The sequence below is a fragment of the Chelmon rostratus genome, chromosome 3 (genome assembly GCF_017976325.1).
Source record: "Chelmon rostratus isolate fCheRos1 chromosome 3, fCheRos1.pri, whole genome shotgun sequence".
In the NCBI taxonomy this organism is placed as follows: Eukaryota; Metazoa; Chordata; class Actinopteri; order Chaetodontiformes; family Chaetodontidae; genus Chelmon; species Chelmon rostratus.
The window spans coordinates 10651188-10677251 of NC_055660.1; the positions used below are offsets into that span (position 1 = coordinate 10651188).

Below are 26064 nucleotides of genomic sequence, written 5' to 3' on the forward strand. Positions count from 1 at the left end.
CCACCACTACTACTCTGCTCGGTACACTACTAGTGTAGCAATACTACAAGGTAAATATATTGCAAGCTAAAGTCCTGTCTTCACATTTTTACTGAAGTGTTATTAGAAAAAAAGTACTAAATAGTAGTATTATACTGAGATGACCCTTTAACAGGGTTGAAGTATTAACTGGATAACTGGATTGACTGTCTGAACTGTTTGTTGCTGTGAAAAAAAGTAGTTACAGATTATATCACTCCAGCAATGCAAGAAGAAAAAAGTAGGATTTCATGGGACTGAAAGTACTCAAAAAATACTATAAGAGATATTAATACCACTGCTGCTGCAGTACTACTATTACCAGTGCTGTAATGTCTGATATCACGGACATGAAATAAACGTTTACGGCTTGCCATGTACAACTACTGCTACTGCAACTGTGACTACAACAACTATTACTATTGTAATAGGCCTACATTTCTACTACTTTTATCACTGCTGTTACTACTAAAGTTACTACTACCAACAGAGTACCATAAACCTCTACTGCGACTGACTGCTAGTATCAGTATTACTGCATTTTACTGCTAGTGTTTCAGTACTTAATTCTACTAGGCCTACTTTACTCCTGCTGGTTTATCAATGCATTTAACATGATACTTCAGAATAACCATTTCTATTAAAATAATTATTAGTAGTAGTACATTTGCAGTATTGGTGCTTGTACCAGTAATGCATTAAGCCTATCCAGTGTTATAACTGACAAATAACATTATTATTCTTATTATTACTAATATTATTATATGGTAATAGCACGTGACTCTGCAGTCCTTCGGGTCTGACGTCACCCGCTTTCCTCCTCCTCCTCCTCTTCCTCAGTCCGCTCCGCTCTGCCTGCGCTCACTGAATCCAACATGGAGTAAGGAGGAGATGGGGCTCGTCGGGGGCCATCCTCACCGATACCAGCGCACCATTTTCGGTCACCGCATTCCAGCCCGGGCCGGCGGGGGAGGAGGTAGAGGAGGCAGCGGAGGAGGAAGAAGAAGAAGAGGAAGAAAAGGCGTAGGAGGAGGAGGTAGAGGAGGAGATCGGATGCGCTTCTTCGGATGCGCTCCAGTAATTGAGGAGTGAAAGGAGCAGCAGAGGAGGAGGAGGAGGAGGAGGAGGTGTTGGAAGAGGAGGAGAGAGACGGAAATCCGAGAATTAATAACGCACATCGGGATTCAAGAACCGAGCGGGGAGCGGGAGAGAACCGGATCCGCCGCCGCTCCTGCCGCTGCCGCTGAAGGGCGAGGAAACATGAAGACACCGCACTGTGCAGCCGCGGCGGGAGCTTATTATTACCGGAGGTGAAACGGAAAAAAATGAGCGAGGACACGCGCCCAGACGAGTGAGTAGTCCCACACCCCCGAACCCTACAATAACACCCCCCCTCATCATTATTATTCTGTAGTTATGACTGGCTGCGTACTGGCGCGCCGCCGCTGAGCTTTGTGCATTGATCACATGGATACGGATTGGTGCTGATGTGTGTTGTTATGGGCTCAAGTGATGAGGGGGTGCAGGGGCCCTCCTCATCCTCCTCCACCTCCACCTTCTCCTCATGGATGGGTTGGTTGGGGTCGGAGAGATTTCACGGGAAGGAGAAACGTGTGCAGTCTCCTGCAGATGTGATACAGTCATAACAGAGAGCAGATGATGTGCTGCAGTTTGCATCATGAAGGACTTGACAGAGCAGGTTCTGCAGGGACTGACACGCATCATCACCATTTCTTTATCGTTTGCATGTTGTATCCCATTCATAAAAACAGGGGCTACAGGAACGCGTCCCTCCACCTGTATGAAACGCTGCTTCTCAGCCTTTCTGCCTCATGACCCTTGAATGAGGCCACTGTATGTTGTGACTCATCATCAGGGTGTCTACAGGTTGTGACCAGTTCAACTCAAGGGTGTACAGAAAAAAGCAATATGAAATATAAAATATAAAACCAGTAAAATAATCTATAGTATAAAAAGTAACACATCCATGAGTTTGGCCCAACGATGAATCACTGCACACGGATTTTATAACTGTCTGAAGTTGTCGTGAAGACAGTCGTTTAATCTTTTATGAGACAAACCACAGAACTATAATGTTCACATCACAAATTAATCTACCAGAAATTTGACTGTAGAACGATTTTACAACAGGTTATGAGAAGGGATGGGCATCATTAGGATGTTAATGATACTAATATCGATACTGATACAGCTTATCATTACCAATACCTTTCGATACTACGCTCCATAATTTATTGTGAAAATCGAGACATGACATGAAAAGATTCAACAGTTTTTTTATTATTATTATGCATTTGCAGAAAAAAAAATGGAAATTGTTTGCAGAGTTCGAGGAAGCAGTTGCTACAGATGTCTGGAGGTGATGCTGCTTCACCAGCAGAAGCTACACGTAGGCTACCCAGCAGGTAGTGATTCATGCTATGCTAGCTCTTGGCTTTTATTAATTAACCGGACTCCACTGTCATGAGGGGCTGTAAATCCTTCACAGTGAACGTGGTGACAGTGTTCTGACGATCTGCTGGTTCCTTCTGTGTCTTTCTTGCTGGTCTAGTGATGGAGGATTGGTTGGACTTGTCTGACCTCTGATATCCACCCATGAGGCTGCAGCTGCTGCCTGACTGATGTTGTCTGTGTGATTTGTTAGGAACATAAATCAGAAGTGCTTAAACCGACTGACTGAGCCCTAAGTTAACAACTACAGACTTATGTTATAACAGTAATGAGCATTACTTTGACTTGACGAGGTTGAGGTGGTCCGTTGGAGCCGGGAGGCTGCAGATGCTGCAGTCGCTGCACTGCTTCAGATTTATAGAATGTTGTATTTAGTGTTTCATGAGGTTTCTGGCTTTATGGCCAGGAGTTTCGGTACTGAGCAGTCTGGAAGTGGTGCCCTTTTAGTACTGGTTAGTGATACCATCCCTGCGAATGAGGAGGCTAGGTTTGCTCACGCTGTGCTGTTGTTGGGTGAACGTGGTCATGACCTCTTAGACCTTAAGTGCTGGTCAGACGATGAAACAGCGTCTGAACTCCCCACTGGGGACCCACATGAATTTCCTGACACTGTAATGTTATGGGGACAGTTTTGCATCTAACGATTATCATAATGTTCCGTGACAGACAAGCTGACAATCAGGCCGACTGTGATTGGTCACTCAGGTGTGCTGAGGTGTGACTATTGATTGAACTTCTGTTGCTTTTCATTTGAACAAACGAGTGTAGCACTTCGAGTGTCTTCCTGCACTGACTGTCTGAAAGCGTTGTCTCCATTTCTACGATTTACGGGTCGAGGCTACAAAGACTCAACAGACGCAGCGTTCAGGGAGGAAGGGTCAGCAGCTGAATGAAGGCTTGAAGTGCACCGTCATGATCATGATGGATGTATGTTGTCGTGAGAAGAATATGTCACGTATTCACTGTTTAAACAAGCTCACTGTTTCACGTCACTTTCTTTAGCATTTTTCTAAATTCTGGTACTTGGTTGTAACAAAGTACTAAAAGCTGCAGAGTTTGAATAAACTGCTCGGAACATGTTGGTTTTGGACGCACCCACATGTCCTCAGCAGATCAGACTCTTTGTCCCGGCGGACAGCGAAGGCAGCAGGTAACCTGATGAACCTGGCTACCTTTTCTTATGACTGCCTCATGCTTTGCACGCCCCTGCAGGTAAACACATGACTCATATGACTGCGTGCAGCCAGATAATAGGTTCAACTTGTGAAATGTTTACCCAAAGTGCACCTGGCTGCAGAGAGAAGCAGGTAGCAGGCTACTTTTTCAGTGTCAATTTGATTTAGCTTTAGCTTTACTAAGATGACACTTTTTGCCCTGGGTTTTGCCCTCAGGCTGCATTCAGGCTAAGATAACCTACTGATTGGAACCTGTCAGGGCTGTACGTGGCGAACTAGTGATCAACCCACTCTTCTTCAAATTTCAAATTTCTTCAAACATATCTTTGGCATCTGTATACCGTGATCCTTTAGATTTTGTAATGGCAGGATGCCAGTGGAGACATGACAGGATGCTGTTCCCAGTGAACTTAACCTTGAAAAACATGCTGGCACTGCACACGACTACTGTGAAGGTGTGTTCGAGAGAGAACATAAGACGATTTTTTGGTTGGGCGATTGAAAGCACAAAAAGTCACATGAACCGAGAGTACTTATTCACCTAACATGGTAATATTATTAATTTATCATATGCTCATCCATTCATTCTGTATTATCATCCCAATCAAACAGAGCTTTGGGTGAAAGCCTCAGATGTTTTGTTGTGTCTGACAAACAGTCCAGACCACAAAATGTTTCAGTTTACTGTCATTTACGATGAGGAAAAGCAGATGTCACATTCAAGAAGCTGAAACAATCAAATGTTTCAGGCATGTGATGGTGTGTGCTATTATTGTGTTGACGAAGTTACCTATACGCTGGTACTGCTACACACCAGGACGAACAGACATAATGTTTTTATACAAAGAAAGGAATAACTTAATGTGTTACATTTGCCGAATTTACAAGTGGGGACAAATAATTAAGAATTAGTCGTAGACAGCTTTTCACAAAGTTTATAAAGTTTCCCTGGATGCAATAACTCACAGAACTCTGTGATTTTTTAAGGGAGTCTGGGGCTGATTTGCCGCCACCTCAAATTATATATGTGTAGGTTTTGCTCTAGACAGAGATCTGATCTCAGTGAGGAAAACAAGAACGCATTAAAAAGGGCGGGTGTGAACACAAAGGCAAGCTCGGCTAATTTATTATCCGGATACTGATCGCCTTTTAATACCAGGTGTCACCGGGGAGCAACTGTTCAAATTTGAAAGTTAATTTTTTTTCCCATTCGTACTTAATACAAGTCTTCAGCTGCTCAACAGTCCGGGGTCTATGCTGCTGTTACACTGAAGAATGTGGCTTAGCGTCATCTTGCTGAAATAAGTAGGGACGTCCCTGAAACGGACGTCCGGATGGCAGCATGTTGCTCCAGAATTTGTATGTACCTATCAGCATTAATGGAGCCTTCACAGATACGCAGGTTACTCAGGGGCACTAACACACCTTCATACCACAGAACTTTGAGCTTTGTGCTGGTCACAATCTGGATGGTGGTTTTCCTCTTTAGCCTGGAGGCAACGATGTCCTTGGTTTCCAAAAACAATCTGAACTGTGGACTCGTCAGACCACAACACACTTTTCCACTGAGAAGTTTCTGGATGTTGTTGATATGTGGCGATTTACAAAGTGTTCCTGAGCCCATGTAGTAATCTCCTTTATACAATCATGTGTTCACAAAGAGGTGAACCTCGCTCCATCCTCGCTTGTAATGACTGAGCCTTTCCAGGATGCCCCTTTCATACCCAATCATGATACTATCACCTGTTACCAATCAACCTGTTTACCTGTGGAATGTAACAGGTGTTTTTGGAGTGTTCCACAACTTTCCCAGTCTTTTGTTGCTCCTCCCCCTGTTACTGGCATCAAATTGAGATTAAGCATATATATATATACAAAAATCAATTACGTTATATATATTGTTTTTGTACAGTTTTCAGTTGAGTACATGTGAAAAAGGATGATTTATGTGTTACACAGAATCTGGGTTATATACTGTTCTGTAGTGAGACTTTTTACAATGCATCGTCATTTTAAAAGTTCAAAGTTCAGTGTTTTGCATGTCTTAATTTGTAAAGTAATTAAAGCTGTCAGATAAATGTAGTGGAGCAAAATTTGGATGCATGAGGTCCTTTGAAGCAGCAGCTCTGTAGCTTCAGACGGCTCTGCAGGCGACCTGATACCTGCTCAGCAGTTTGGTGGCTTTCGGTGGAGGATTCTTGGTTTCCATTGGACTGTGAGGGACTGAAACTCTCCCCTGCTCTTCTCCAGAGGTGTTTTTGTGGGGGTGTTTTCTATTGATCGGGCAAACCGATGCCCCTAACCAGCCAGCAGAGAGCTGTTGATAATGCCAGAGGGAGGGGAGGGGGTTGAAAATGACATTGAGGAAAGGTCAGCAGGCAGCAGTGTCCCTGGTACTCCGGCCCCACCCACACAGGACAACATCGATTTGATATCAGTGCTGACCTCCATGTGAGCTGCTGGTGCCCAGTGACTCCAGCTGAGGTGGGTCTGGTGGGCGTAGATGTTAGAGCAGGTTTCAATGTTGAAAATATGCAAAGAGCTGGACGATAATTCAATATCATCATTTCTTTTCTCTCAGCTGTGATCGAGAAGAAAATGAGATATTAAAATGTCAGTTTTACACGTATGATGAGTTCTGTTGGATGTTACACTAAAGTAACATCATGCGTTTAATCGTGTGTTTGTCCACAGCTAATCTCACACACTACTCGACCCATCAGCCTCATATTTTTTCTCCACATTTATGACTGTATGCTCATGCTCAAGGTACTCCCGTGATTCAGAATTTTTGAAAAACCTATTTTATTGACCGTCCTGTTTTACAGTAGAACATCATTGCCTGTAGGGGCACAAGTGATCAACAGCTGCTTCAAGTTGGGACTCTTGTTTCCGGGATGGACAGCGTAGCAAAATGTTGCACTTTTGTCGCACTTGGTCTTTGTCGTGGCTCAGAAACTGACATCCATTGAAACGTTTGGCCTCATCTTAAACTGGAGCATCCGCAGATTAATCTCACACCTGATATGTCATGGTCCACTAACGGTAGACAAAGTACAAGATGATAAATCCATGTTTTTGCTATCTTTGCCACCATCTTGACTGGTCTCTGGACTCTGTCAGGAGTGAAAACCTGGTTGTCTCTTCACAAGACTTTGGTCTGCAGATGCAGGAGGACAATCCAGGTTCATTGGGCTTTGGCGATGGCCACCGTCCGAACGCCAACGTGACACGACTAATGGAAGATGGATTTCCTTTAAGGTCGACTCGGTTGTGCTGCGCGGCAGCAGATCGACTTCACCGTCGCTCACATTTCCACACATCCGGTGACCAAAAAACTCTAAAACATAAAAAACATGAGCCAGCTGAAGGTCAGCGAGGGCGTCGCTGCCGCTGCTGCTGCTGCTGCTGTTTCGGTCGGCTTGGTGAAAGTACACTGGCTGTCTTTGTGATGGGCGAGCGAGGGAGGGAAGTTATTGAGAAGTTTGGCAGAGAGCGAGCCAAACACCATCTGCTGCTGCTCTCTGCTGATCCAAACCTCCGAGAAACAACATTTTCTACGCTGATGATGTCATGAGCTCGGATGGACTGTGTGTGTGTGTGTGTGTGTGTGCGTGATTGACAACACGTGTGTTCCTGTGGGAGCAATATGTGTAGTTATGTACTGTGTGTGTCTGTGTGTTTGTCTTTCATGATGATGGAGCAAACAGACCACCAGAGGCTATTATCTGCATCTCTGGTCAGCTCCCACAGATGTGTGTGTGTGTGTGTGTGTGTGTGTGTGTGTGTGTGTGTGTGTGTGTGTGTGTGTGTGTGTCATGCTGTTTGTTTAAGTGCATCCACACACTGTTGTTAAAGTGCTCTAGGCAGTCGTTTCATTACTGTGTCCTCTGAGGACGGGGCTGCTTGAGGGCAGGGATTTCCAACACTGTGCAGCCTGTTTCCACCACAGGAACCAAGGAAACTTTTTTTAGTGACTAGGGAACCTTTCCTGCATTTTGAATGGAGGCGCTTCTGGTCCGCAAAACGTCCACGCTGTGGGGTTGTATTTCTGAGCGCTGGATGTTGCTCACTGGACAAACACAGCCGTCTGACTGCTCAAACTTGTATAAACATGGAATCAGTATTAGAGGGGAGGTTGGACTTTTCTTTTCTTTTCCACCTGTTCAGGTTTCTTTTGCATTCATTCACACACAATCACACAACAGCAAATTACAACAAGATTCTGTGTTGTTGTTTTCTTGTGTGTGAAAATTGTAGCATTCATTATTTGATATTCAAATTTTTGTTGGAGCGTGGAAAAAAATTCAATATTTGTACTGTAATTACCTGCTTGAATTCAAACTTAGCAGTGTGTAGCTCCTTTCACACATGCAGCCTGCCCCTGAAATGTTCAGGAACACTTCCTGCATGGGGTCATGTGTGAAAGGGAGCAGGCATCAATATTCAGGAAAATCCGTGCGCCAACTTCCCACCTCAGGACCAAATAACATCTCTGGAAAAATGCCAGTGTGGCTGTTGTGGATGAAAGCATGAACATTGCAGGGACCAGCACGTAAAGGATGACGTCTGTCCAACAAAAGATGCTTTCACATGGAGTGAGCGAACCAATCACAAGACTCACCTGATGATATATGTGAATCTGCAACTTGTTTATGATTTGTAGATCACAAAAAACATTAGGCCTACCTGTCCTGCAAACTTGTTGAATATTAAATACATTACAAGAGCACCGGACAAAAACATCTCCGGATGTTCCTGGAAAGAAGAGACGTCTTCCACCGGGTACACATGCATCTGCCCCACCTTCTTCTTCTCCTGTTGAGTCTTATGGTAGGCATCCACAAGTGTTGCATTACCACCTCCTGGTGGACTGTCCGTTGCCCCTCCATTCTGGCATTGCCAAGGCATGCGTGAAAAGGTGCAGGGCGGAAATTATCCTGAATGTGGCTGCTTGTGTGAATAGTGAAAATCACTTGCGGTGCCTGAAAGGTTATCCTAGTAATTTACTGGGAACTGTGTGAAAGAAGTGGTTTGCCTTGTGGTCCAACAGATGGTGTCCTGAAAACTGAGTATCAGATTGATCTATTGCAGCCATTGACCTATCAATAACCTAAGTTAATAAATAAAAGCAATCTGATCGGATAATCACAGTTGGGCTGCTCACTGCAACCCAAGTGAGGCAGCGTAACCACAAATGAGTGGAGCAACGTCAACTGTACGACCTCGTCTGAGGTTGTCAGGATAACGACAATCTGGAGCCCAATATAAAAGCCCGAGTCATACCACAATCTCAGGACACGTGGTGGAGCTGTATGATACCACATGGCAACACGTAAAGACTATACTGAAGCTAAACAGACATCTGTCCACCAAGGCTATGAACAGCTGTGTTCCAAATAATTTCACGAATAGTGTGTAAGTTAAACTGTGTGACAAAAACACAGTTGGGTTATCCATCATCTGTCTCATTTGCATGATAGTACCAGTAGTGCGTATAAGGCTGGTAGATGCTGGTTGACTAAATCATTGCATCTTAACAGTGACACCAACGCAGCCCAGATTGATTTGTGATATGAGCTTAAGTTTTCTGTGACTGCCGTTTGAGGGCCTGCAGCTGTATCATTCAGCCTAAACGTGTTTGCTCTTTGTCAGCTCCCTCATCTCTGGTCCTATCAGATCACTGACCTCCTGAAATCTGAGCCGTCAGGCAGCCAACCCTGCTGAACCTTCCAGGCAGTCGTTGGTTTCAGTTGGTTTCGGTTTCAGTTTTTTGTTTCTATGAAATTGTGCTTGCAGAGACTTGAAACTGCTGTAGACAAATAATTCAGCACAGTAAGCAGTAAACTGTCTTCCTTTCTGTTGTCAAAGTGGCACCGTGATTGGTCGACTGGTAGTTCACTTGCAACCATCTTGGTGAGTTAGCATGCTAATGGGAAACACAGTGAGTCAGCTACTGAAACAGGCATTTTGCAGGAAATCAGATGCCAAAAATGAGAAACAGTTATTAAAGTATGCTAATTAATAATGATAATTAATTGCAATCAACTGCAGCTTCGTTCCTTCTCATCTGAACTCAACGTGTACCGGATCGTTTAATTTCTGGCTTTAACTTTGAAGTTGAGGCTTTTTGGCTTGGGGTTTTGTGCTGATTCCAGCAATGTGTGTGTGACCTCTGTGTGTTTAGTATTTTGCATCAATCAGATTTAAAGGGTTAAATTTGATTTTCAACACAAAACATTCATCGTGTTATTTTTTTAATAACTGCATATTAGCTTACCATCAATCATCCCTTACAGTTATTTAGTTGTTTATGTTGGTGCTTTAAGAAAACATCAAATTCTTGGTCATAATTACCAATTTATGATTGTAATATTATGTATGGAAGGGAATATTATCATGAACTCCAAAAACCACAAACATTTGTATCATGTCCTGAGAAACAGGACAGCCGAATTATATTAATAATAGTGATATAAATTAGTCCACACAAGCTGCAATTTAATATCCATAGAATGAAAAAAATTGCATTTTATTTTGTGCATGGTTCAGAATTTCCTGTCGGATCAGTCTCTACTAGTTAATCAGAGGATTGACATCTTCATTCTGGTATCATTTAGGTTAGAGTTGGTGGCTTAAGAAAAACTGTCTTTAACTGACAGGCCATTTCTTTGAATTCCCAGCGCAGCTCTGTAGTGCATTACTGATCTGAGACTGTTAGTCAGCTACTTCCTCTGCTCAGCCTTCCCAGTCAGCGTGTGGAATCATCTGTGCTGCAGCACTGATGGAAAAACAAGCTTGTGTCTAATGGACAAAGGAGTTACTGTAAACCATCAGAGACAGAAGGCTGACTGTGATATGCATGTCCTTAAAACAAGTCAGAGTATTCATTTATCTCCTTTCTATCTGGTTAATAAAGGACTTTAAGCATTTTACTTTTTTGCTTCATTTTGGAACTGAAGTTTGCATGCCCGATTTCTCCTGCACCATCATCCTTCCTATTACTTTAATGTGCGTTTGAGGACAGAGCAATGACTGGTTTGATGCAATATAGCAAACAGGTTGTCCAGGTCTGATTGTCCAGCAGTCAGTTAATTTCCTTTGAAATCAAACCACCATTCTGTTTCTGAGTGGGCCTTGCTTGGCCAGATTGCTGCAACACAGAGTAGAAGAAAAATAGACAGTTATTTTATTCCAGCCTCACATGTCCAAGTGGCCAAATTTCACAAGGCAAAGTTGCATTTGTGCGCTTACTTAATTTCAAATGGGACTCAATGACAGTTACCACTTGGACTTGTGGTTTGTGGTGTGTGGCAGCTGCAGATGTCTGCAGTTAGGGTTACGGTTATCTGTCTAGTCGCATTTACATGACGATATAGCCAAGGCATAGGAGACAACAGTGGTCTTAGTTTGCACAGCAATAGCAAAACCAACATGGCTGAACAGACAAGGAAATGTGCTGCAGAGCCTCCATAAATACTGCTACTGCTGTTATCACTGCTACCACCGCTATCACTGTTACTAGAAACCATGCATTATCTCCTAGCAAATACCTACCAAATCAAATAGTCTAGTAACTACCTAGCAAGCTTCCCCCCATAATTACTATAGCAACCAAATAGTAACTGCATTGAGCACATTTGCAGATACCCAGCAACCAACACCCTAACAACCACCTAGCAACAACCTAGCAAAACCTTAGCAACCACTTAGCAACTACCTACTAACGCTCTAGAGGTAAACTCAACATTAAACCTGAGTGGGCAAGGTTGTCACACCCTTCTTTATCTACCTAAAGTCCATATCTTAGTGTCCTGATATAGAAAATGCAGGCTAAAGCATTTTACAGCATTGTTTCTTACATTAGGACCACTCGTCATGCATCATCATATACTTCAGAGAGGGCTGCCCTGGATCTGTACATACACGTCACATTTTAAATGCGCGTGCATATTAATGTGTAGAAGAAACAAGTTGTTATCTCAAGTTAAATCTAAACATGTGTGGAAACAATATTTCAGCATAATAAACAATATGATCCATATGATTATTGTCAAAGATATCTGAACCTATAACAAGCTCAGTTGCTGCTGACTCACCAAAACTCCAAAAGTCTGAATCAGACACGGCCGATTCCATCAGATAGTCGGTCAGATCTCTGCCAGCCAGGTCCAGATGGAGTGTGGTGTACAGCGTGGCCCTCATAGATGAGCATTGTCCATCACAATACCTGTGCTACGACCAGAGGCGCACAGCGACAGGACAGCCTGGATTATTATGGTGTTTTCAGAGACTCAAGATGTCCATCCTGTAGGCCCTCAGAATCAGCAGCTGACAGTACTTTCTGTGCACAGCGTTTGTTGTCATCTCCTCCACAGGTCGATAGTAGTTAGTTTCTTCTCTGTGCACAAACAACAGCAACAAGATAACAAGCAGACATAACATGATGGTAACTGGACTTAAAGGTCAAGTCTGAAGCATTTAGTGGCTTCTAGTGGTGAGGCTGCAGATTGCAACCAGCTGAACGCCCCTCGCCTCACCCTCCCTTTCCAAGTGTTTTCCAAGGAGAACCTGCGGTGGCTGCTGAAAATGCAAAAAACGTGAAAAGCGCTTTCTAGAGTCACGGTTTGGTTTGTCGGTTCTGGACTACTATAGAAACATGGTGGCGCAACATGGTGTAGAAGAGAACATCCCTCTGTAGATATAAAGAGCTCATTCTTAGGTAACAAAAACACAATAATTTTCATTTTCAGGTGATTATACACTAATTAAAACATAACTATGAATATTATATTTAATTTCTGCCATTAGATCCCTCTCTAAATCTACACACTGCACCTTTAAGTAGACGATCAGTTTGCATCTGAGTCTGATGAACTGTGATGACATCACCACACCTGCCTGTGTGGAGGTGGGTGGTGTACATTATAAACTGTTGACCTTCTCTTTATGAGCACTGAGACACCTGGTACGCACACACACACACACACACACACACACACACACACACAGAACACTTGATAAGAGCTGTCCTCCCACTAACATTCAACCTACATTTTCTAACCTGGAAAGACCTTCAGGGGGAAGTGTGTGTGTGTCCTGTGATATTATATAACACACACACACACACACACACACACACACACAGACACAAAAGCTACATTGCCTAGGATAGGATGTCATTCAGACAAATGTATGGCTGCTGACCGGAACATGTCCTTACTGCATCTTTTATGATACGCATATTAAATTCGGTTATATTGTATGTTGTGCTGAAAGGATTGGACACTAAAGCAATCAGCTGTTCAACACACAATAAAAAAACAAACTTTATAATTGAAAAATCAAGCAAGAATGTCTGTGATTCCTCCAGATTCTCCAATATGAGGATTTGGTGCTCTTTTCTGATTTATATCATCGTACATTGAATGTCTTTTTGACCCCCTTTACATGTTGCATTACGATGTGTCTTGGGTGAAAGCAGCATTCTCCTCTGCTTTCGTCTTTCTTCCCCCGTTTCGAAAAGCAATCAAACGTCCATACAAGTTTTTTGATGGTTTGTTTTATTGTTGTTTTTTGGACCAATGCAAACAGAAGGAAAAAGAAGAAGAAGAAGCTGAGCAGAGCAATCAAATCTCAATTGGATCACACAAATTTGAACCCTGGAGTGTTTTGTGGTCCGTGCTCATTCACCACAAACAGTAACACAGTACATATGTTTCCCGTAGCTATTAGGTAGCTAGAAACATACGACCATGTGAAGGTGGACAGGTGAGCTTCCATCCACTTGTTTCCATCATGTTGAGCTTCTTCTACAATGCTTTAACAGCACCTGACCTGAGCATTAGCGCCACCTACTGTTTACCTTAATGAAACAACTCTGTTATTTTCATGGATTTTCTGAAATGTCATTTTTGTGCTACGTTTGAATGGAAACTTGATGCGTGTGCTTGTCTGACAGCTCAGCGGCTCAGTGATCAGCACAAAATGTTTCACTCAAATCAAAACATTTTCAAATTTTCAATTATTTTTGCCTCATACTCTCACATCTCTCCACTCCCACCTCATAAATTCACTCTATTTGAAGTTTGAATCCACCATTAGGAATCAGCCGGGACAGAAATGATGGACAAAACTACAAAGACCCAAGTTGTAATAAAGTAAAATTATCCTTTGTTTTCATGGCCACTAGTTGCAGAGATGATCTCTGGCTGTTGTTGTTGGAGGGACGCACAAACCGACTGACCATGTCGCCTGTCTTAAGAAAACTGAGTGCAGGTCTGTGAAAAACTGCAAGTGTTTCATTTTACACCATCAGTCATTTTGTAAGTGAAGGTGTCACTGTTTGCAAATGGAGGATCTCTCATTTTGGAACCAAGCTTCAGTATATAGTCCCTCCTGTGAGTGTGTGTTGCAGTGTGTGTGTGTGCGTGTGTGTGTGTCACTGCACGCTGCCGGCAAATGCAGTGATGACTCATGCTAGACACACACACACACACACACACACAAGCACCATCTGTTTGACAGGCAGGCTGAATCACGCAGTGGAGAGAAGCAGTGTGTGTGTGTGTGTGTGTGTGAGAGAGAGAGAGAGAGAGAGGCTGGAGACGAGGCAGGCAGCGTCTCCCGCCTCTCTCCGGCCCGTTAGGATGTGGCATCAGTGGCGTGCAGCAGCACAGCTCGACAACCTGTCGTCAACGCAGACCGCCGTGACACTGTGACCGTGGAAACAGGATGTACGAGAGATGTCGGAGCACAAAAGGCAAGACAGAGAGAGAGTGTTTTTATTTTTTCATTTTTAATCCCAACCTTTTTTTCTTTTTGTGTTTTGCCTCGATGCTGCCATGCTTCCAGCTCCATCTCCTTTTTTTTCTGGACATAAAGATTCATTCTCTGCTGGTAGCTCAGAGCCGGTGATGGACTCGGTTTGTTTTGGGTTTTCTGTGTGTGTGTGTGTGTGTGTGTGTGTGTGTGTGTGTGTCTGATCACAGGTGAGTGATGCTATGTTCTGTAAAGAGCATGTTGACTCACTCCAGAGAGGGAAGAAGGACGAGGCCACCCGGCCACCAGATGCTAGTGGTGTCAGTGCTACGCCTTCTTATTGGACAGCACCACTGACATGAACTCACTCACCACGGGTCATTGCAGTCCAGGGTTTCTCAGTCATTTCCCACTTGTGGCATTATTTTTAGGTCCCAAAACTGTCATTATTCTTTTTGTATTCTTCTCGTATTTCTTAGGAAAAACACTGTTTCCTAAGAAACTAAGTACATTTACTCGAGCACTTTCCTGCAAGGTAGGCTACTTGTTTAGATTTCCATGTTATGCTACTTTGCATTTCTATTTTGCAACATTTCACTTAAAAAAACAAGGTAAGCTTATAAAATATAATACGTTATAAAGATTAAACCACTGGTTCGCTGCCCAGCCAAAAAACAGAAGCTACTAAGACTGTCCATTGCAGTATCCTCCTAAAGCACCAGGGGGCGCACAAACAAAACATTCAGCGAAGTCAACGAGTGCTTCCAGAAGAAAACCAGACCGAACACGGACATTTTTCTACACAGCTGCTCAGCGCTAACGAAGGACTGCCGTGAACTGTAAATTCATATCTATTCATATCGCTGTAAAGAGACACAGAGACCTTGAGTCATATTCGTCGTAGTCATTTACTTCATTATTTGTGTCAGCAGTGTTCTCAGTTATATTAATGTCAGGTTCTTCCAAAGTTTTGCATTCAGTAAAGTGAGAAAAAACAAATAAAAGACCCTTCGAATGAAAAGTTTTCCACACGCAGTGGCACAGAGTTTCAAAAAGGTGGGAGGTGTATGACCATGACACAAGAGCCGTGATGATGTCACCTTAACGCACCTCCATGCCGGGTGGGGACAGTGTGCCATGCATAAACAAAGCTGAGACTCTCCTCAGTTCCATCCTCAGGCGCACACTGACCAGTCACAGAGCAGCCACGTACAGTATGAGGTTACGACAAAGTCTCATTTGTGACCTCTTACAAAATCACGGTGTCTGGTTGGGGCCGAGGCCCCTCATCATTTTCAGATGTTTATGAGTTGTCAGCAGTTTCCAGGAGATATTTCCCCTGAAACTTCTCACGTGGCTTCATTTCAATATCTGTTTAAGGCCCAAAGAGGTCAAATGATCCAATATTTTCCAGAACAATCAAAGAAAAAAGTCCAGAAAATGAAATCAAACGTGTGTATTAGAGCTTTGTTTCTTCTTCTTTCCTCTCCCGTCAATCATCTGACGGGCCCTCGGATTTATCTATTGCCCCTTTGGAGAGGCCCGACCCCTAGGTTGGAAACCACTGGACTAAACTAGCTAAATGTATACACAGTTGTTGAAACTAGCTACACCTGGAGCAGCTCCAGCAGTAAAATACTGCTTTTGATATTAAAATGACATTTTGTTGTTAATACTTACATGCTTTCACTTTGTGTGTGTGTGTGTGTGTGTGTGTGTGTGTGTGTGTGTGTGTGTGTGCGTGTCAGTTGGGCTGTCATCATTCTTCGATTGGCTTAATAAACAGTATTGCATTTTTGACCTCGCAGCACATATCCCACCATGTGACAATGATCTGTGTATAATGTCTGTGGCTTCATAGTTTCTGCTGGAATCTTACATGTTCCTGATCAACTGTTGTTGTTTTGGTTTTTTTTTTGCATATATACTTGTTATCCTTAGGCCCTTCAGCTGTCAGTTCCGTCAGCAGCTCAAGTTGGTAGGAAATCTGCAAAATTAAGCAATATTTTGGTGCCGAATGTGAAGAAAAGCCTTGTTGGATAACTTAAAGCTTTTTGCTGCACTTCAGTGCAACAGTGGGTGACAAATGGCTTGTCAGTGTTTTTTGAGGGGTGTGAGCGGTTTTATCATTTCACCCAGATGCTCCTCCTCACAGCTATTTAGTGGACACTGATTTCGGTTTCAGTTTCAAACTCAATCTTCAGTCTTTGTGAAACTTCCAGTGGTTTTACAAAATCATTTTAACTCAATGCCGACTTTCAAGCTTTCAGCATCTCATGCATGAGATGCAGCTAAACTCCAAAGCAAGAAAGGTTTTTTGTCAATGTTTTGTTGTTGATGTGCAAGTAACCAGATTTGCTACAATTTTACATATGGTGCCCTTTTCATTCCAGACTGCACGTCCAGGTCAACAGAAATGTCCCCTGTCAGTTATTGCAAATAAACTGCCATTCAGATCTTTTCTCTTCATCCCAGAGAATTGGGTGATGAAACCATCATTCATGTACAGTTTCAGATGGTTTGTTATTGAAATAGTAAAGGTGAATACTGGAATAGGGGATTTAGATGCTATGTGTTAGATAGCCGAACCCTCTCCACAGCTAAACATGCTAACTGTTCCTCTGTGGTGCGTTGCAGTGACAGCTACATTGTGCGCGTCAAAGCAGTGGTGATGACCAGAGACGATTCGAGCGGAGGCTGGTTGGCGCAGGACGGATGCCTGAGCAGAGTGGGCGTGTGCAGGCTGCTGCCGACCGAACTGCTGGGACGCAACACCTTCCTCATCCACGGAGAACGCCTCAAAGACAAGCAGGTGGCTGCAGCAGCATTTCATGTCAATATATATTCTATATTACATATATTTGGAGAGGCACCCAGTCCAGCTGTGTTCACCTTCTTTTGAATGTAATATTTATTATTCGGGTGGTCTCATCTTGTCAGTCTGATGTGATTTGTTTCAGGTGATTCTGGAGTGTTTCTTAAAGAAGGATCTGGTCTACACGAAGGCCACACCGACGTTCCACCACTGGAAGGTGGACAACAGGAAGTGTGGCCTGACTTTCCAGAGTCCGGCCGATGCCAGAGCATTCGACCGCGGGGTGAGGAAGGCCCTGGAGGACCTGACAGAAGGTACACACTGCTCACACACTTCAGCTCAACTGTAGCTAAAATACCAGTCAAGAGGATTGAGCCAATGAACTGTTTAGGTCATGCAAATGCCCAATTTTTAGGTTGTGTACTCTTAACACGTGTTGAGAGACTTTATCACCAGAAAAAAAGTTGCTGCCTTGTGTTAGCTTGTTAGCTAAAAAGTCAGCTTCGGAGTTAAGGAAAGCCAGGCTAACGGTTTCCCCCTGCTTTCAGTCTTTGTGCTAAGCTAGGCTAACGACGTCCAGGACCTATTTCTGGACTACCGATGAAATTTAAGTTGAATCTTTAGGTGAGAGAGCAAACAAGCTAATTCCCTTTAAGTAGGCAATCGATATGTCCGAAGTGTGGAGTAGCATTAGAGACCTGAACTTTAAAGCTTGGACCAGTTGGAACTGGCTGCCATATTTAAGACTTAACTCAAAGCCATATTTTTTGCTTTATTTCATCCATTACTGACTGTTAGCTTGCCAGCAACACATTGGCTACACCCTGGAAATTACATTTGAAAATAGCCAAACCCAAACCTGGACCACGATTAGAGCTACAGTAGCGTCGTAGCCTTTAGCAAGCCCACAAATGTGATTTTAGTTGTCACCAGAATCTGAATGTCGTGAAAACTGTGGCAGGGCCGAAAGCAGCTGATGAAATTAAAAGGCCCAGAAGTCATCGCAGTTCCTGTCGTTCTGATCCTCCTGTGTGTTCTTCAGGGTCGACCACATCCTCATCAACGCTGCAGAATGAGGCGGAGCTCGGCGATGACGACGTCTTCACGGTGAGAAACTCTTCCCGCAGCTGTTAAAACACTGATGGAAGTGAGGAAAAGGTCAATATCTGAGTGCAGTGACTGTCCAGCATCTTGTCATTTCTTCTGCATGTAGTTTTAATATGGAGAATGTTTACACGTGGAGGATATTATCAAAGTCTCAAAGAGGTGAGTGTAAAATACAGAGAAGTCAGAGAACTTCAACGTCTCCCTTTCATATGACCCATCATTCTTTCATTTTTTAATGCAATGCATCAGAATTCACATTCCTGGGTGGGGGTGTTAGACGGGAAGCATGAAAGACAGGAGGGGTTTGGTTTCCTGTGATGTTTATGACCAGACACACCTCGCCGTCCTGTTTGAGATTTGGTTTTGTCAGCGATACACACACACCCACACACACGCACATACGTGTACTTGTATCCTTGCAGTAATGCTCATTGAAATAATGCAATCCCCAGCACTTAACCCTAACCTTAACCATCACAACTAAATGGCAAAACCCTAACCTAAATCTAACTCTAACCCTTAAGAGTCTTAACCCTAAAACCGCCCTCTGAAGGTCTGTCTGAAAGTGAGGACCAGCCAAAATGTCCTCACTCTGTTGTTAAAAACTTGAGATATGAGAAAGGTTCACTTCCATGTTGGTATGGGTAAACGATGTTTACCCAAATGTTTGCTTATGTGCAGCCCAGATAGGCATGTTCCAGGCTTAAAGAAATGCTTCAGCATATATTCATGAAGATATCAGTCTGATGTGTTTGTGTTAAGTTCGAGCTGAGGTCAGGTCGAGGTTAGCTTAGCTTAACACATAGACTGGAAGCAGGGCGAACAGCAAAAACGCTGGGACGCTGTGTGAAACATAAATCAAACAGATTGTGATAACATAGTAATCCTTTTTGACATATTCTTAACTGAAAACAGTACAAAGACAATATATTTAATGTTTTACCTCATCAACTTCATTGATTTTTGTAAATATCTGCTTCTTCAGAATTTTATGCAGCAACACATTTCAAACAGGAGCCACTCAGGGACAGGAGCAACAAAAGACTGACTCAGGATAAACTTAGACCTCTAATACAGCTGATACCACATAGACCGCCGCTCTTTCCTGTCTGTCTTCACCATCTTTACACTGTACTCTGTCCAACAAGCCACAAGCAATCCTAAACCATAAATATACTGCACATAGTGCATTAAAAGATTCTCCCCTCCACCTCCATCCTCAGTCTGATGAAGGGACCAGGTCCTACTCTCTTTTCCTGTATTTCCAGTGGCTTCAAAGAAAAAGGGTGTATCGTTTCCGCAGGATGTCCAGTGCTGGAGCATAGAGTCTGACCTGTCAGTAATCCGTCACCGAGCTGCCTGTTTACATAGCTGGCCTCGTTTAGAGGAAAGCCAGGTTGGCTGAGGGGAACGTGGCTGAACCGCCCCGGCTGCAGATCGTTCCCATCCGTCCTGTCTACAAGTCTGAAGTCTGGCTCTCTGAGGAGGAGGAAGAGGAGTTTGACTCCCAGGGGCTGAGGAGACTCAGAGGACAATGAGGATGTAGATCATTATCCTTTCGGAGTAAATAAAACCCTCCCTGTCAAGATGCAGTGCTGCCTCTGGAGGTCTCTGAATGAGGAGATCTGGATGATGTGTTCAGATGTGTTTGCTGGAGAACAGCAGGAGCATAAATGATAGTCATGGAACTATGGAGGTTTTGAGCCCTGAATTACAGTAATGTGACAAAACATGACACAGATGAAAAAAACGCCCAGTATATGTGTTATATATTCTAATACGCTGAAGCTGAGGAGTAGTGAATGTTAATTTTTATGGTCCTCAAATGTGTTGGACATCTGAGGACAACCCTAACTTTAACCCTAGACAGCGGATCACCAAGATAATAAATGCCTGCATTAAACTGAATTGCGATCCTTCCACTGTCTGTTGAAATATTTCAGTTTGAACCAAAATAGTGGACCGACTTGCATTATTATCAATACAGCAACACCGTTAGCATGTCTTAACACAACGGGGTGGGTCACAACTGGCTAGTTGCATTGCTGCAACACAACAGAGAGGCAGAAAATGGGATATGGTTCTAGCAACACAAGTCAAAGCAGCAGAGCTTCACACATCTAAAGGTAAAATTGCTGTCATAGAGACGAGTGAGACATAAGGAATAATTCATTTTGGGATAACAGCATACTTTCAGATCATCTCTCCTCAAATCTCCACAAAACGACGTTCATGGGGTTGCATAGTGTCTGGGGGTTTCCACGAAAAGTGACAGAAGTAGTAGAGAGTTTGAGAAGGAAACTTAAACCTTGTCTACGTTCTCACCTGCAGGTGAGGCCCCCACCCATTACACCATGGGAAAAAGGGGTTCCAGCAGCAGTCGGTCCATCAGACCGCCGATTCATTTGGAGCTAAATGAGGCCTTTAAAATGTCCTCTGCCATTAGCTGGGCCTGCACGTCCAATCGCCTGATGTGTTCAGGAAATCTGGCCTTTATATGACTGACCATGTCTGTGAAATGAAAAAGAACACTGTGTGACATCTGCAGTACTACATTGTTGGGACATTAATGCACTAGATAAAAGAGGCGGAAAAGAAAATGACAGGAACATATAACCAATGCAAGTGTCAAAACTGTTTAAGAAATAGCTCTGCAAATGTTTCATATGATGGGAAGTGTATTCACCATGTTTGTTAAGCCCTAAAGATAATATTTACATTACATTTTAATGGGAAAATTGTAATATACACTAGATTGTATGAAGGTAAAGCCGAGATGCAAATTTAGCCTAGCTTTCACAGAATCAGTTCATGCAGAATTTCATAAGAAAAAGAGACAAAAATAGATTCACATAAATGGAAAATACATCCAAAACATACCGTAAAGCAAAGACAAGCCCAGAAATGTGAGAATGCATTTTATTCATTCTCCTGTGGGGTTCGGCAGGTTCTTCAGTCCCTCAGTTTTCTGGAGTTTGAGAAAGTCTTCTTGTGTGATCCGAGCGATCCACATGAAAGCTGCGGCTTGTGTCAACCCCGAGGATGACGCAACCCAACACTGCGCAGAGCGCTCACGGGGCCGCAGGCCGCGAGGCCGGGCTGGGATTCATTTAACACAGACCCAATAAAAACACAAAGACTTCAGAGACGTTTCTGCCACGCTGCTTTGGTTCTGGAGGTCTTTTATTTTTTCCCTCGTTCTTGTCTAATTACACACAGACGTTTGGTGGAGGGACAGAACACACTGAAGTGAGGCTCAGGTGGTTTCAGAGAGGAACCAAGATCTTCTGATCGATGCCACGTGGGCTTAAGGAAGTTTTAATTCATGATTTGCTCATTCTGATTTTACAATTATATGCAGTGGGTTAGTTCATAGTGGAGGTGGAGACACAGAGCTACTGTCAATCAAGACGAAAGAGGTCAATGACGTCACACTGTTGCACTACCACATGGTGGCAGTTAGCCTCGCAATTGTTCAAAAATTGTGGACCTAAACATCTTGGCATATGTTAAAACAGTCTGATCACAAAGTCTATTCAGTAGTTGTTGTGGAGCTTTTTGTCAGATCACAGTCTTCCCAGAGTTTCCCAGATGTCCTAGAATTCAAGATGTTTGACTTTCAAGTCAACATGGACAATTGAGAAAGCCTTTCAGTTTTCATAAAAATGGTTTTAACACCGACGACTATTTCCGTGCAGGTGTTCAATAAGCTATCAAAGCCAAAATACCTGCTGTGATATCACTGATTGGGGTGTGGCCAGAGGTGCAGCATACCTGAGCATTTGAGTTAAAGTAAAGTGGAACTATTATGGACTCTCTCTGTCCTCTGCCTCCAGACGGCCACTGACAGCTCGTCCAACTCATCCCAGAAAAGAGAGCCGGCCATGCACACCCTGGCCCCGCCCAACTTCTGTGAGACCCGTCGGCACCACTGCATCCTGGGACATTTCTACGAGCAGCACCGGCCCTCTGATCACTACTTCCTGGACCAAGTGAGTAGAGTCAGAGTGTCAGCTACAAGTAAAATTCAATGGACTGCAGATAGAAAGCAGACTGTAATGTGTTTCAGGTTTAGAGCAGATCAGAGCAAAGAAAACCATGTGTTGTGTTTATCAACAAACATTAGACATTACATCTATACGTGAGGAAGGAATCAGCATCGAGACCACCAAGTCTGCCATACTGGTGTAAAAATATTGTTGGTTTTATTTAATGTGTCAAGTGAAACTCAAAGGCATCAATGGAATGGACTCAAATTCTATGAATGCAAAATACTAAAAATATGGCAACATTTTAGGTGTTAATTGGATTTGCATTAGATTAGTTGGTACAGCGGGTCAAAACTGTAGGAGAAGAAGAAGAAGAAGGATGAGCATTAGTTATTGCTAACACTATATTAGCATAATGTACAGTGAAATTCTGAATGACTCTGCTTGGACACAAACAATGATACCAATTGGTCCATAGAGGGTGCTATAATAAGGACTCTGAGAAGAAGTAAGAAAGAAGCAAGAACTCTGAACCAGTGAGCCTCTATGGGCCATAATACCTCCTGTTCTTGGTTTGGTTTTTGGTTAAACAGTTTGGATCTCAACTGACTTAAAGCTGCCCTGTGAAGTTTCCTTGTAAACAAACAAAAGTTATGTTTACGTTTTTACTCACCCAAACACAGTGTGTGTATCCTTGAGTTCTAACAAATGTGCTGAATGTATTTCCTTCATCATAAAAGACCTGCAAAACTGATTCTTTTAATATCTTAAAACCAGCATTGTTTACATGCATGCTTACTTGGTAGCAGTCTTCTTCTTCTTCCATTACTGCATGACCGCCACCTGTTGATCAGTGGAATAGTGTGAAACCATCTGTTTATCGCGTCACCATACATGTGTACCCATGTGCATGCATGATATAAACAAAGTGGGGACCCAGACAAAAAGGCTCCATATTGCTGCAAGAAGTCAACCTTCACTCCACAGGGAACCTTTGATTTACAAAAGGGACTGGTGTTGAAATGTTCTCACTCTGTTCTGCATGAAAAGTTGAGGCTGAAGGCGGAATAGTAAATCCCTTTGAAATCTTGGTTGTACAGAGACATTACTTTAAATGCAGGTTTGCAGGGATCTATTTGTGGAACGTAGACCCATTGGAATCAACTAACCATGAAGAGTCCTGAACCCACAAGCAGCTGTGTTCCACTTTTTCTGCTGACCTTTAAACGGTTTCTATCTCCTCTGTAGGTGGTGCACATGTTCCCTCGTCACGTCAGCTTCCCGGTGGAAGAGGAAGAGATTGTACGCATCAACCCTCGTGAGCGAACCTGGCTCACCCGCTACGAGGACTACCGCGACGCTAACTCCACACGTGACAAACTGACCCAGCGCGACAACCTCGAAGCCTACGTACACTTCGCCAAGAGTGAGCCGCCCAAACACGACTACACCTACCCGTACCCGCTGACCTGTGAGGTGCAGCGAGGCTGCGATGGCAAACCTGGTTGCCTGGAACTGGGCAGCGGCCACAGAGCGGTGGTGACGGTGCAGCCACGAGCCCTGCAGCCCAAAGGCAAGAGGCGGAAGGAGGACGGTGAGCGTTCGCGATGCGTTTACTGTCAAGACATGTTCAACCACGAGGACAACGGGCGGGGCCGCTGCCAGGAAGCACCTGACCCCATTCAGACCTGCATCAGGCGGGTCAGCTTCATGTGGTGCGCGGACAGCCTGCTGTATCACTGCATGTCGGACCCGGAGGGGGATTACTCGGACCCATGCTCCTGTGACACCAGCGACGAGCGCTTCTGCCTGCGCTGGGCGGCGCTGGTTGGTTTGTCGCTGCTGGCTCCCTGCATGTGCTGTTACGCCCCCCTCAGGGCGTGCTACCGCTGCGGCGTAGCCTGCCACTGCTGTGGCGGGAAACACAAAGCTGTGGGCTGAGGCATTGCAGGCCCCGCTCTCCTCACAGAGACTGCAAGGACTCATGGGAAGAGGTGGGGAAACGGAGACCGCTGTGATTTTTATGTTGTTTTTTGTTGTTGTTGTTGTCTCGTCTCCAATTTCCAGAAGGTGGAGACGAATAATAACTTTGTCTCTTTGTCTGGAAAAAAAGTTCCCTGTTGTTTTTTGTTTTTAGCCAAATGGCTTCCAATTCTCACATAGACTGAACAAAAGATATTCATTTATATATAGAAATGTATATATATATATATATATATATATATATATATATATATATATATATATATATATATATATAGGTGGGTGAGAGAGAGAGGTTTGTTTATATATATATACATATATATAAACAGGTACTTTATATTTTCACACTCATGTGTGTTAAAGGCTTGAATAAGTCATTTTTTTCAGCGTTGTGTGAAGTCAGTATGAATGCTGTCATGTTTGTAGAGGGAACTACAGCTCACTCTGCAGCAGCAAAACATTTTAACCTTAACAAATCATTTTCGGATGCACATAATCACTTCAGAAAAGCATCAAATGTGAGATAACTTCACTATAAAGGGTTACTCCAACCATTTTATAAAAAATAGGTGTTTTCACTTTTGGCGAAAGTTACACAAGAAGATAGACATAAATATCATGTCTGTGGGTGTACAGAGCTGGAGTGAGGACATGGCCTAGCTTAGCATTAAGACTGGAAGCAGGTGGAAGCTGCTAGCCTGGCTCTTTACAGTGTGCCTAACAACTCTGCAAGGCTACAAAATACACAGCATGTATAGTTTGTTTAATCTGCACTCGGACAAAAATGTAAAAGTAACAGTTTGTGTTTTTTACGGGAGTTAGATGCTTCGGTTGCTGTTAACTAAGAAATAGTACTAGCACGCATCTCCCCATTAAATCTCTTGTTTTCACATTTCTGTTTAGTGTTGGTAGATGTACTTTTAAACTTTAGGCAGAGCCCAGCTAACTGATTCCCACTGCTTTCAGTCTTCATGCTAAGCTAGGCTAACCACGTCCTGACTTCAGCCCTGCACTTAAATCCACAACAAGAAAGCAAATTTGTCATTGATTGTAAGCTAACTTGAATTCTGTCCACACAGTTACTGTGAATGCTTGGCACTGTGCCGGCAGCGCTGGTTCCCTGATGCTCAGCAGAGGCACTTAACTGGTCTGAAAGCTGCTCTGCTTCCCTCCCAGCAAACTGAACTGATAAACCAGTTTGACTGGCAGGAAGATTACAATCCTGAATAATCCAGGAACACAATGAAGTGTGCATCAGCATGTTGGATTTTAATCTGAATAACCCAAGTTCTGTGCAGCTCAATCAGCAGCAAACAAGCAGCTGCTGTACCTCATTGAATCATCTTCACTGGTCACAGTGGTTGACTTTACTGGTTTGTTTGATAATAAGAAGAACAAAACCCCAGTAAGAGTAAAGCTATGACAGAACACTGCTCTAGATAATTACGTGTGTGTGTGTGTGTGTGTGTGTGTGTGTGTGTGTGTGTGTGTGTGTGTGTGTGAAGGTTGTGGGAGGTTCGCAATCTGTGTGTGTCTGAGACTGTCTTATAAAGAGTTATTGGTATTAATATCACGAAGGCAAGAAAAATAATTGAAAGTTTCAGAATATTTGAGTATCTCGGTTCAATCCTACAAGTTAACTGTGATTCACAATTTTCTGCTTGAGAAATGACTTCAGATGATTTATGACCGAGCGCTTGAAAAAGGAAGGTAGACCAACAGGTAAGAAAGTCCTGTTGATGCC

At 43.4% G+C, this 26064-nt stretch overlaps 1 protein-coding gene across 1 annotated transcript; it reads left to right on the forward strand.

Annotated features, from left to right (window-relative positions):
• The first annotated feature begins 1285 nt into the window (after positions 1 to 1285).
• Positions 1286 to 24449, forward strand: spred2a (sprouty related EVH1 domain containing 2a). Its single transcript, XM_041934105.1, has 6 exons — positions 1286 to 1369; positions 17064 to 17238; positions 17387 to 17555; positions 18284 to 18348; positions 22185 to 22340; positions 23586 to 24449. The coding sequence occupies exons 1-6, from the start codon at positions 1344 to 1346 to the stop codon at positions 24276 to 24278; spliced, it is 1284 nt and encodes a 427-aa protein (XP_041790039.1). The 5' UTR covers positions 1286 to 1343; the 3' UTR covers positions 24279 to 24449.
• The last annotated feature ends 1615 nt before the right edge of the window (positions 24450 to 26064 follow it).

Coding starts and splice junctions, on each gene's coding strand:
- spred2a (XM_041934105.1), top strand. CDS start 1,344: ATGAGCGAGGACACGCGCCCAGACGA. Junction 17,239..17,386: donor AACGCCTCAAAGACAAGCAG/GTGGCTGCAGCA, acceptor GATTTGTTTCAG/GTGATTCTGGAGTGTTTCTT. Junction 18,349..22,184: donor GCGATGACGACGTCTTCACG/GTGAGAAACTCT, acceptor CTCTGCCTCCAG/ACGGCCACTGACAGCTCGTC.